The sequence below is a fragment of the Thermobia domestica genome, chromosome 16 (genome assembly GCF_964235325.1).
Source record: "Thermobia domestica chromosome 16, izTheDome1.hap1.1, whole genome shotgun sequence".
Taxonomy (NCBI): Eukaryota; Metazoa; Arthropoda; class Insecta; order Zygentoma; family Lepismatidae; genus Thermobia; species Thermobia domestica.
The window spans coordinates 133,043,289-133,057,492 of NC_137469.1; the positions used below are offsets into that span (position 1 = coordinate 133,043,289).

General features: G+C 35.2%; 1 protein-coding gene across 1 annotated transcript in view; it reads right to left on the minus strand.

Moving 5' to 3' along the window:
• Nucleotides 1–11,214, minus strand: part of LOC145673428 (uncharacterized) — a 98,466-nt gene extending 87,252 nt beyond the window's left edge. The window contains exon 1 of the mRNA XM_081743124.1: nucleotides 10,912–11,214. Within this exon, the coding sequence (XP_081599250.1) occupies nucleotides 10,912–10,960 (49 nt within the window). The 5' untranslated portion in view covers nucleotides 10,961–11,214. The remainder of the gene's footprint in view (nucleotides 1–10,911) is intronic.
• Between the last annotated feature and the right edge of the window lie 2,990 nt (nucleotides 11,215–14,204).

Below are 14,204 nucleotides of genomic sequence, written 5' to 3' on the forward strand. Positions count from 1 at the left end.
TCAGGAATAGTTAGTTTCTTCAGTAATTTTACCTTAATTTCTACTGCTCAAAACGGCTTTAGATCGAATAAATCATCTTCTATTCTGTCTTAAATTCATTAAACAATAAGAAATACGTGGTTCGATCCCAGCCTGGGCCAAATGAACTTTGTGGTTGGCAACCACCATACCTGTGGGTTTTCTCAGAGTTCTTCCGTTTCCTCCTACTTTCTTCATTTCACCATCATCACCATCTTATCGTCTTCCTAAACCCTCTCCTTTAGCCTCGGTGCCCATTTGTATGACATTAAACTTAAAAAAAGTAGATAATATATTTTATACGATTGACCAACGATTTTACTTTAAAAATTACAGGATTGTAAAAGTATGGAAAATGCCTACAAAGGTATAAATCCTATACTGCAAATCGAAGTCAAACTGTTGAAATTGATCGTTGTATTAGACATACAAGAATAAGCACGTTGTTATTCGAATACAAAATGTTAAAAAGTTTGGAGTTCCTCAAGGCTCTGTCTTGGCCCCTCTGCCACGATGTTGACTCTGACAAACTTGTCTTGTATTTTCACAATACGAACATACGAATGAGGAAGAAAATTACGTAATGCAGTACAGTCTACAATGTCTATCACAAGTGACTACCTAGGTAGAAATAAATAATACTAAACAGAAACAAAGTCATCATATATGTGTTTCCATATAACAGAAACTAAAATAAGAGAATATCCTGCAGTAATAATTAACTAGAAACTGCTGAATTATGTTTCGACGATGACTTTGGAAGAAATTTGACCTCTGGTTGTCACAGTAGACTAGATAAATCACATTGGAACGTTATCTAACAAGTGAAAAATAGTATGGATCAACATATTTTGCTAACAACTTATTTCGGATTGACTGATAGAATGGATGGAATACATGTTTCAATATAACCAAAGTACTCACACCTATTTGTATTCCTTAATGCGGAATAAATTTTCCAATATTTTGGTTACATATACGAGTGACTTTTAACGAAGATTAATAATGCTTAATACATGTTGTACATTGAGATCTTCACATGCTTATTGTTTTAGTTTCAGTGAGCATTTCAAAGTTGTATATAAAGCAACGTCTTTTAGCTTAAAGAATTTCATTTTCTATGTAAAAGATAACCCAAACAATTGACTCCCCGACATTAATTATATGTGTAGAGTGCACTCTCACCTACTTTATCTATTGAAATTAATTCTTCAGACCTATGCAGAAGTAATATTTCCTTCACTAATGGTAATGTAAATTTCAGTCTTTTTAAAATCATGAATATGGATTACGACTACAGTTCATTATTGCCAACTTCTGTTTCCAAACTCGTAGTAATCCGCGATTATGGAGTTACACATAATTATACAATATAGTAGACAGGAATTTCGGAGTAAGTAATAAATAAAATAAAATTAAAAAATTGGTGTACTGAAATTACTATATAACTATGTTAATATTGATTTTATAAAACTATGTATTTACAATCAGTTTTGTAATATATATATATATATATATAATTTATATACTGTACATCGGGTGTTCTAAAAATGGCTCCCACGGACCACAGAGCACTATGCTACAGGCCAAAATAAAGCAAAAATGTCATATGATGGTCTGCCCTCCGGGGCCTCCTTCAGCCGCTATGGGGAATCAAAATTTCACAATGTGGCAACGTCGTAGATAACCTTGGAACTATTAGCATTACTCTACGAATACAACAAGCAGTTTAATCGATTGCTACACTAATAAGTGATGCTAGTGTCGATCAATATCGACTTTAGCTGCCATATGAAAAGAATCGATCTAACTATTTGATTGATTGATAGATCAAATCTATGGTTCTTTTATTTGTCATGCTGTCACATAGTGTAATTTGTGTCTCCAGACCAGAACTCCAAAGATATACAAATATATATATATATATATATATATATATATATATATATATATATATATATATATATATATATATATATATATATATTTCTGCTTTATTTTGACTTGTAGAATAATGTTCTGTGGTCCGTGGGCGCCATTTTTAGAACACCCGATATATATATTAGGGATGGGCAAAACCGGTTTCTAGAAAAGCCGAAACACGAAAAACCGACATTTCGGTTTTCTCCAAAACCGGTTCGGTTTTCACCAAGACAGGTTTCGGTGAAAACTTTTGGAAAACACAACTATTCCTGTGGAAACGGAATCTGTTTCCGGAGAACAACGAAGCACTACTCTGGTCAGAAATAGAATCAGTTTTGGAAAATTGAAACCGGTTTTGGAGAAAACTGGAATCGGTTTTGAAGAAAACTGAAACGGATCCGGTGAAAAACCGAACCGGTTTTGGAGAAAACCGAAACTGGTCTCGGCGAAAAACGGCTTTTCAAAATTTTTCAAAAACTAATTTCGGTTCTTCTAAAAACTGGAAGCCGAAAAACCGATTTTTGTGCCCATCACTTATATATATATATATATATATATATATATATATATATATATATATAGAGAGAGAGAGAGAGAGAGAGAGAGAGTGAGAGAGTAGTTGGATTCGTAGGTAGATAGATAAACCAAACCATACAGAGTACACAAAAGGAAAAATTTTACTGGGTATCACAAGTAAAAGGAAAGACTTACACGGTATCCTAATACAAGGTGGTGTGGCGAAATTAGATAGCACTGCAAATATCTTGGAAACGAATTATCCAAGATAGATATTTGTCAAAAAGTAAATTGGAAAGACCTTAATCCCTCAGTGGATAGACAATTGTTAATAATGGTGTATATGCGTTTCAAATATAAATAATCCTCATCACTACACTCATGTGAAAACAATTCTCATTCTTTATACCTGATCATTTGAGATTAAGAAATAAAAGCTTATATCGTGTTCTGAGAGATCATATCCTGTAGCCCTGCAACCCTGTAGCTTAAAGAATTTTTATAAACAAATATAGTTCAACTAAAATTTACTGTTCCTGGACATAACTGGGTAAAACTTACTGTATGTTTAGGTATAAGAAACGCTTCTGCGAACACGAAATATTTTAACAACTGGTTCTAGCGAACTCGCTGAATAGCACCACTATATATATATATATATATATATATATATATATATATATAGTGTTCGAAGTAGAAATAAGCAGAGGCGGTATGTTTCATTACGATTTTGACTCAACATACCGGCTATTTAAATATTGTCCTGATCACTGAAAAACCAGAAACGGTATGTCCTCATTACTGAAAAACCATAGGCGGTATGGCATACCACCGCATAGTCTCACTTCGACCACTATATATATATATATATATATATATATATAATGTGTGTGTGTGTGTGATCACGGAGAAATAAAGGAAGTATGTACTGTTGAATTTTTGTTGATGAAATTTGTAACGATGGTATCTCATTCCCGTTCCACTTTCTATTTTTCAGTATTAAGTTTTAATTTCCTCGTTCTTATGGAATAGGCCTCAAAAACGTTCCTTTCTATTGGTGACACTGCACGGTGTAAAAAGTTTATGTTCTTCACATTATGTTTAGGTTTTGTAAAAGTTTAGGCAATCTTGGAACAGCTTGCTTATTTTCTCTCGACTCCTTTAAATGTTTCTTCAGCCTCGTGTTAATAATCCTTTTGGTCATTCTAGTATAAGTATCTTGGCACAAACAGAAAATTTCATAAATGCCGCTCAGAGTTTTTATCAACGAAATAATTTTTATATTGACTCAGAGATCTCTCCAAATTTCTAGGTGGTTTCAGGTTTACTTTTAAATCATGTTTCAATGCAATTTTGCGTAGTCGAAACGACAAGCTAGGATAAAGTGGCAAGGGAATCCATTCTTTCAATTTTTTTTATCTTGTTTTTGATTTTTCCAATATTCAAACTTGCTTACTACCTCAACTTTCATTAGGTGAATACTTTAGTTATTTTTAATTCTTAGATCAAAGTAAAAATATGGTTAATAACCACTGTATTACTTTCCTGTTGTTACTTCACAAATTAATCCTGTTCCTATCATCTGTCAAACACTAACTGAAAAACACTAACTTCTTACGATTTATACGTTATTCCTTTAGCACTTAGTTCTCCTCGAAAAAGACAGTAATTCTAAATTCACTGATTTAATTATTGGCACTAATTTACACATACCAGTTCAAAACTTGAAAATGACAGTTATATATGTTATATATAAACAAAAACATAAGACAACTGTTTACATACATCATTTTTAATTTGAAATATTTGAATTCATTTCACGTGCGAGAATTCATCCAGAGATAAACTGCATCAACATAACCGAAAAGTTGAGTTACACATTCAGTTTCAAGGTTACTGAGACAGGTATTTTTGAATGTTTATATTCATATTCCAGGTCGTGGTTGCCCGAATCCAAATTTAACTTCGAAAGTTTCTTCGTTTGGAAAAATGAAATCTTTAAGTTTTACGTCCCACGATTATGCCGACTAGGTTAAAGGAGACGGTGATGATGAGAAATGGATGAGTGGGAGGAAATGGGAGATTCCCGAGAAAAACCACGCACACGGTGTTTGACTACCACAAAGCTAACTTGGCGCGAGCTGGGATCGAACCAAGGACCCCATGCATCAGAGTGAATGCTCTACAACTGAACCACCGCGGCCCCGAAAGCTGTGTTTGATGAATTCGTAGAATCTTGATTCTTTGAATCTCTTATATGTTCTTGTATTCTATTTCTTATATTCCTCTTAAGCATTTCAATGTAAGGACTGTAACAAGTTGTCCATCAACCTATTTGTCAATGTTACAAACTAATTCCTGTAATTCAAGATTTTTTTTTCAGTATTGTACTGATTTGCAGCTAATCTGAAATTTATATTTCTAAACAACTTTGTTAAGATTAAATGAATTTAGACCAATAAGGAAAGGAGATTCATTTATTCCTATACTTGAATCCTTACTTTTCCGAAGCAGTTTGTCTATGGGCGAATTTTGGCAACTGAAATGAAGTATAGTGAAATATTTCAGTTGTAAATAGTTGAATCTCATATTATTTTATTTATATACAATTGTTTCATTTTCAAGTTTTGAGATAACGTATGTAGGTGCACCAATAATTGAAACTGTAACTCTGACACCACTGGCCCAAATCCCGGGTGGAGGGATGAGGGGAACATGCCCCCTCCAATTTTATAACTGGGGTAACTGTCTCCGAATAATCCGATTTAATTTTTTTTTTTTTTTTTTTTTTTTTTGAGGAGAAATGTGATTTATGTCCGACTTCTACAAAGGAAAGTGAGATGAAATTGATGTCATTTGCTGTATGATATACAACAGGTTCAACTGTGGTAGTACCAATCTTAGGTTTTATTTTCAAATTAAATCTGATTATCATTTTTAGTTTATGAAATAAGAAAATACGGAAATAAATTCATTTGTAAACAACTGTATCTGAAGAATTAGAGGACGATGTTACTGTTATACAATCATGTCTGTGAATTTGTCTTACTTGCTTGACAGCTTTTTTTCCTTACATAATTGAACTCATTACGAAAAGCTAGCACAGACTTACATTCTTTCTTACTAAATTCCGAAATTTGTTCTGGAACATTCGAAACCCGGACTATGAATATTTTTATTACTGCACGTGGTTTTAATTCACGTCAATGAGTTTTCAGATTATCAACCTCAGCAAAGATCCTGATATAAAATATTTGGTAATTTCAAGAAAGAGGTAGTTCCGACAGATCTGGAAGTTCAGGCAGTTTAGGTAGTTCATGGAGTTGGTTCAACATCTCTGTCTAACGTCATCATGGACATACCGTAAAGTTCTCTTCCCCTTTCAAGTTTAACACCGCCGAAACAGTGGGTGTTCGGCATAACCACTATACGACTAGTAAAAGACTACTAATCATCAATACTCTGTCTCCGAGGTAATAATTCACCACTACAAGAACTATACCAGGGTCGAAGCTGATCAAAAGCACGGAATTTGAAGTTTTATCCTCATCAGAACTTATCAGGTATATGTCAGAGAAATCTGTTTGTGCTAGGCTTTCCAAGTGTATAAGATAATTCATTCACAGACACATAAATTTAAATTCAAAATTAAACTTTTTAAAAATTCTTTTTAAGTTTGATTTATGAGATTTATTTATTGTATCTCTCGCTAAACACCCCCAAATTACAACCTAGAATTAGAACAATGGTCTTACCCGTCCCCCTTAATGTTGAAAACAAATTTGCGCCGATGTCTGACAGTAGTATTTTCTCGAAAAGGACTAAAGAAAAGTAACCTGTAAAACATTTTAGAAGCTAATGTTCTTCAAATCTTTTCGTGTTAGACAACTAATGGTGACAGAATCTGTCACTGACATAATACCAGAGAAATAATCGTCAAAATGGAAATATCAGGCATATAGAAAAGTTAGTAATTATCAATTTTACCAAAAATTTGTTAGATTTTATATATGTTAAAGCTAAAATAAGGTCAAAGAATTCATTTTTTTTTTTTTTGCACACATTTCAATATTAAATTTGTAATGAAGTAAAATAAAATATTAAGTGCGTTGTAATTATTTCTCTCCTATATTTCAGTACTTTCTTTGATTGATACCATCATCAGGGAACATAAATCTCAACACAATTTCGGGCGGGTCTTAAATTCCGAATACTTTTCCACAGCTATCTGTCCATATTTTGTGTTTCCATTTTCCTGTGTATATTAACCAGTGCTTTTCCAATGTTCTAATACATGTCTGTAACAATTTTAGTACAGATAATGATGGAAAAGCACTAATTATCACATTTCAATAAGAAACATCAACTATTTACAACTTTTAATGGTAACATTCATATTGTTTTAGTGTTGCTAATGTTTACGTTCGTCTTGTTCCAATTTTTATGGTGGAAAGACCCCTAAAAGACCTTTGACATGGAATATGTTGAAGATTACAAGTATCAACTTTCATAACAATCCATTGCTAGGTGTCAGAAACTGGCCCTTCTCATGACCCATTCTTTCAGGTCTGTTGACATTCTATCATCCGACCATAAGGCTTTTCTTTTTTATTTTTTTCACTACACACTTGTTCATCATGTGCATCACTGACTGGAATATCGAGAATATACTGTATTATTTATAACTGCCTTTGTGGATTTGCTTTAACACGCACTTCATAATTTCCAATAGTTGCTATTATCTTTGCTATCAAGTTCGTTCGTTCGTTTAACTTTCTTGTCACCACCGAGGCTATATGAGAAGTGCACCTACAGTTTTAAGTGGAGAGGCCCATGGTGGCTCAGTACTAGAGTGCTTAACTTCGTTACATGGAGTTCCTGATTTGATCCCAGCCCGCACCAAGTGAACTTTGTGGTGGTCAATCACCATGCATGTGGGTTTTCTCGGGGTTCTCAGCTTCTCCTTTTCTTTATTCCATCATTATCATCTATTTCATCATCACTGTCTTCCTCAGCCTCAGTGCATAATCGTGGGACATTAAACTAAAAAAAGTTTAAGTGGAAAATAATTCATCGTAGTGTGTTCACTTTTCGCGCTCTTCCCTGGGAATAAAAAGTCGAGACCATGTTCAACAAAGACACACAGGTTAGCTACTGGACAAACAAACTAGGGAAGATCGCGGGGTGTTACTCTGACTTTATATTGACACTATGCTCAGTATACTCTTTTTAACATATGAAACAAATAGGGAACCGGAGAAATCCTCGATCGCAAACGTATTTGAATTATGAGCGTTAATAGTTCAAAACTGAATAGATTTTGCAAAAATGTTTGAAGTAATTATATTTTGAGATAGATGTTTCAGTTTTGGTATCGAGGAGTTTTCTTGGGTGTTCAATATAGTAGTGAGGTCAAAACGTAAACGTTTTGCAAAATAAGTGCACTTCTTGAGGAGGGGGTAAAGGGTAATGACATCTTACAACTTGCAAATTGCTTCCTGTCTGGCATATCGGGTCGACAGGCTAATAAAATGTGTTTGCCACCCCTATTCGATTGTGGTCACTTTCAAATTGAACAACGACATTTGTCTCCGAAGCGCTTTGCCAGGTGTGCGATTCAATGAAGAATGTAGTGGTATTCATAATTAATCCAGTGATTATTATCTATATTATGTTGTTCTTCCCCTTCTGTAGGTAGGAGTTAGACCAATATTTTCTTAAAAGGTTTTGTCACTAATTTGTTGTTTTACCCGGATCAGCTATCCAGCAAACATTTTGAACTGGGGTTCACTACAACATAGTATCATATGTGGGAAACAAAAATCAGTTTATTGTTAAAATGAAGTTAAATCAAATAAATTATCCATCACATTCTGGCACTGATAGTGAATACGAATATAAATTAATATCTCGTTGTTTTATTTGTAGTCAATTGCGCGGAATTGGCGATTCAAACAGCTCGTTCAGCTCCAGAGTCACAGCAAATGTTATGTAGTCTTCAAAAGCCATTAATATTTGCTGTATGCTTACATGAATAAGCCTTTTTTCAGAAAGTTTACTTTTTTCAAGTATGACATCGTATTGTTCCTGTAGTTACAAATAATGTAACAGTTCTTCTAACGTACCGGTAAATGTTTTTTTCTTATTTTTTGTTTTATATGTTTATACATTGTTTTTCAGAACCACAGAATGGTTTAATATATAACATTTCTTTGGGGTCATAACTGATGAACTAATTGACATTGTATATTTTGTGAAAGTGTTTGTAATAACAGTCAACTGATTCCAGTATACTATTCTATGAGTAACATACAATGTTCCAATTGTTCAATGCGTTTTTCTATACTAACTTTTTATGTTACTAGGTTTGTTAGCCATTATACCTTTGATCGACAACATATGTATATTATAACAAGATTGATTAATGAGTACCATGGCGTTGTTTATTGAATTTTGCATGCCTAGCAAAGCATTTCGGAGGCAAATATTGTTCAATTTGAAAGTAGTCATACAGGGATATAGTAAAGTAACATTTTAATGGCAATACAGTCGAATAGGGGTGGAAAATGCATTTTATCAGCCTATGACCCGGTGTGCCAGATAGTAGGCAATTTGCAAATTGTAAGATGCAATTACCCTTCACCCCTTCCCAATAAGTGCCCTTATCTTGCCAAATGTGTACGTTTTGACCTTACAGCTGTGTTGGGCACCCAAGAAAACTACTCGATACAAAAATTGAAGAGTTTATCTTTTTTTTAAAATGGTTAGTTTGAACTTTGTGCAAAATTTGTTCAATTTTGAACTTACACGTTTGCAATTGAGGATTTCTTTGTTTACCTAATTGTTTCATACCTTGCCCCCTGCTCCCTTCGGTGACACCCCGTTGCTAACGCTCGGGCCCTCTTCCTACACTTCTGCCCTGACTCGGTTAGATAGCATTCGTGCTTTTTAGTGGTCAACTAGCAAAAGCTGATTAGTATTTTCTCCACAATAGTTCTTAACGTACGTTATAATATATACTGTACGTATAATGAAGTTCTTCTAAAGTGAATCTGCACAAAGAAATGCAACTTCAGACCCCTATCAACGGCTCCGGAGCTGGTAGTTGAGCCAGAGTTACTACCAATGATTTGGAAATAATACCCATGTGGGCCATGTTGGTATATATTTTTGAACAAATTACAGGATTTTATATGTTAAACCTAAGGCACAATGTCAATATCTCTTTCCTTTAATTATTTATTGGGCATTTATTCCGAAGTTGGGCGTCCGCTTTCACCACGTTTTTTCTGTCTTATCTCCTCTCTACACTTTCTGCAATTTGTTATTAGGTTCATTAATCCGTGCTAGGCCTATTCACAAACTTTTAAAAGATTTTGCTCGTTATCAACGTATTGCTTCACAAATGTTAAAACTGTTAGTTCATTGCCCTTATAGAATCGGCATGTTGATAACATAAATGCTCGTTACTTTCCCACAATGCAACTGTTCGGTTACCTTGCGCCAAGTAGTTCTCTCCGCTCGGCATATAGTCAGTCCCATGTTTATAACCGTTTATATATAACAAATTAACAAATTTTTTTGAGACCCTTACATATTATCAAGCACACAAACGGTCAAATTATCCTTATCTTTCTTGTAAATTTTAAACATTTTGCTGAAAACGGACGTCCAACTTTGGAACTTAACCCATTTATTGCAAAATTCCCAGCGCCACGTCGCCATAGCCGACCAAATATTTAGCGATAGGAATTTGGGCCTATTCACATGGAATACTTAAAAAATAGAAAATGGCGGGTGAACTTTACAACTCCTGCTCCAATTGGTATCTTTACGTAAACACAAGAATTACACTTAATTAACTTTAACAAAATTGGTTCAAATTTCCCTAACCTTAAACTAACATGACCCTACTTTACTCTACTTTTCCCTACCTTACTTTACTTATCCTTTCCTATTATACATACTGTTTCAAAGCAGTCATACTTATCGATACTCAACTGGAGCATGCATTGTAAACCGAAAAATGACTACCAAATTCTTTGATTTGGCTAATGGGTTCAGACCTGAAATATCGTATCCTGATTTATTGTATTTGTAAGTAAAATCTCTATTTTGGTGGCTTTTCCCGATCGGAAGAAAATGAACACTTACGAACTACAAGATTTTTCCTAAGTGAAATACCAGGGTCTAATTGGGTAATGAAACAACATATTGAACTTCAATGCAAATATAAGTAGCAGAACTCAATGTATTATTCTGTTTAGTAATCACTTTACGAAATCACAGGAAGATCCATTCTGAGAAAAACAACTACCGCAAGGGAAAATATCCTTAGTATAAAAAATCAATTGCTTAAAATTCTAATCTGTATTAGGGCTTAATGAGCGAACGTACATTAATAAACCAAAATTGCAAAATCACTAGATAAATCTATCAATAATTATATTTTACCTGTAAATCCATTCGAAGTATGATTGAAGTTATTTGCAATCGTATTCATAATGAAGGTATCAATCTGGTCGACTCGGATGTTTGCACACTACTGGTTTTCGAGTAATTATAAACACAGTAACCAATGTAATAAATCAAATTTACTTCTGATTTTTCTCCTTTACATTTTTCCAGTTATTTGTGTCAATATTTGTAATATATGTAACATGAAGCACGAATGACTATCCTATCGGAGTACAAAAATGAAAAAGATAAATTTGTCTTTGCAAGTTTCGTTACTTCAGATTTTCATTTTTTTGTTGTCTTCAGAGGTCTTTGATTGGCTTCACCTTAATTGAGATTCTGAATCTTTAGATGCAGACCTAGGTCCCAGTCAACTATCCTATAGCAATGAATTTTGTTATAATTTTTTTTGTGAATATAGTAATTTTATGTTTAAAAAATTTATAATCTAACATAGCGGATAAAATTTGGTCTATCCTCAGGGCGTCTTGGACTAACAGGAAGGGCTGTTCTCTTTCGGGGATAGAGCCTATATTGTCATTGACAGTGATGCCGGGGAAAATTTCAATACACCGGGGGTGAAATGTAGTATTTCGAAAATACTGGGAGTCTACTTTAAGCCGATAGGATATGGCTCAGGGGAAAATTATCCCAGTACACCCTGAAATAATCACTTATTGGTTGAGTTGAGTTGAATTTAGTTTAGCGTCCCTTTCAGCAGCGAGGCTATATGAGACGTGGACCTACTGATTAACGTGGAATCCGAACCACATGAGCTCCCGCCGGGAATCGAACCCGGGTCTTCCACGCCACAGGCGCGTACGCTAACCGCTTAGCCACGAGGGAGCTCTAATCACTTATTGGGATAACGAATAGGTGTATCTCAAAATTTGCGATTTTGAGTTAACACCTGTACATTATGAGTTTTACGAAGTCTACCCAAGGGTATAGCCAGCAGGTTTGTGTAGGAGGGGCCGTCGTTTTTGAGGGGGGTGGGCAGCTACAATGTACAAAGCCAAAAAAAAGTGTTGCTGCTAGTGTTTTTGAGGCCTGAAAGAAAGGAAAATTTTGGTTTTCTTTTGGAAAACTAAAAACACTATTTTAGCTTATTATTATTATTCTTATTCTTCTTCTTCTTCTTCTTCTTCTTCTTATTATTATTATTATTATTATTATTATTATTATTATTATTATTATTATTATTATTATTATTATTATTATTATCCATAAATTATATTCAAGATAGTTTTTATTGTGCTTAATGAAGAACTACTGCCCGGGACCAAACGCTATACTTTTGTGCATAACTATAAAGGTAACCAAGAAAGTTCTGTCCCTTTTCGTGGAAGTCTGTGTTCAATTGGACCTCACAAAGTGAGTTGAATGCGAGTGGAGATAAGGCGAACGTCAGTTGTTGGTGTGGGTACTTCCAACATACTACCTGGTTGTGGCAATTCAGACACACCGTGAACTTGCGTAAAGACAGAGGGAACATGGGACATCCACAGAGCGTCATAAGATCATGTATGCTGAACGAGTTCAAATGGAGGTCAAACGCCGCTGTAGCGGGACAGAAGATATTCCAGGACTTTGGTGAGGGTGTCGTGACGACGCGGACATTGCAGCGATGGTTTAACAAGTTTAAGGACGATGACGGAACACCCGAAAAAATCACATGCCGGAAGACCAACACATGCACAAAGAGGAACTGGGACTACAATTCAGTGTGTGGAGAAAACATTCGGTAGCACATCCATCAACTTGTGAAGCACTACAAGTTGGGTCAATGGGTCTCACATATTTTGACTCCGGGCCAGAAGGAAACGCGGCAGTCGCCTGTGTTTATTTACTGTTTCGGAGCCATTTCTGAACAGGGCGTTGACATGTGATAAAAAGTGTGTCCTATACGAAGCTCCACGGCGCCGTCATCATTGGTTAGCATCCGATTTCAAAACAGCCGAAACCAGCACTGTACCAGAATAAGGTCCTTCTGTGTGTTTGGTGTATCGTGCATCGGGAACTGCTACCAGCTGGTCAGAGTATCAATGCAACTGTGTAGTGTCAGCAGTTGAGCTGTGCTCAACAAAAACTCAAAACTCTGGAGCCATTGCTTCTGAATTGCAAATGGGTCCTCGTTTACGGGACAACGCTAAGACCCACGTGGTTAAGATGACTCAGGACACCATTTTCCGCCTTGGATGGGAAACAATATTGCAACCACTATATTCAACGGGTATTGCACCGTCCGATTATCACCTGTTCCATTCTTTGAACAATCACCTTAGAGGACGCCAGTTCAAATCAATAGTAAATGTCCAAAATGCACCTGATACTTTCTTCGTTTCACGGCCCACCAAGTTCTACCGCGATGGATTCCATGGCCTTCCAGAACGTTCTCAGAAGATCGTCGATGCTGATGGGGACTATTTTTTATCTTCCAGGTTAGGTGACATATCAATGTTCGAAGGTGGTGGGTGAAAAAGCAACAAAACTTTTCTTGGTTACCTTTAAATTTAAGACCTTGTATACAGAACCTATCTACACAAGACTGATTTTCTTTGAAATTTCACGTATTTTCTTTACGGTTTCCTGACAAAAATATTTATTATTCGTGATTAAAAAAACAATTATTTTATTACACTAAGTAGAAATAAAAGAGAGAGCGAATGAAATCCAAATTGAATAAAAGCATTGTTTCTCACCAAATTTCCCATTCTCTATGTCTTTTAAAACACTTGTTAAAGCATATAAATCGCACTAAATTGTGTAATCTGCTGTCACAAAAAAGTATCCTATTTTTCGATCGGTATAAAGAAGAGATACTATACTATTTTTCGATCGGTATGGAAAAAAACAATATTTCTCCTTACTATTTTACCATAAATTATTAATTGTCAATAAAATTTGTTACTTTTAAATGAATGAAGCGAGATAATTTTACTATGATGTTTTAAAAGCTGGCCATTTGGGGGGCCAGGAAACCATTTGGGGGGCCCGGCCCCGATGGCCCCCCCTTGGCTACACCCCTGAGTCTACCTATAGCTTCGCCCAGGGCCGGCTCGTCTATATAGACAACAAAGGCGGCTGACTAGAGCGGAAACATTTAGGGGCGGAATGGCAAGCTTTTTATTAATGTCTGGTTTATCAACATTAGCCAAAATGTACGTGCGCCAACGATCATACATTTAGAAAAAGGAAGTTAATGAAAAGTGGGATCATCCAAGATCGACTACTGCTCGATCGGAACATGTATCTGGCCAAAGTACGTTTCTGTGTACCCACTGTTCATT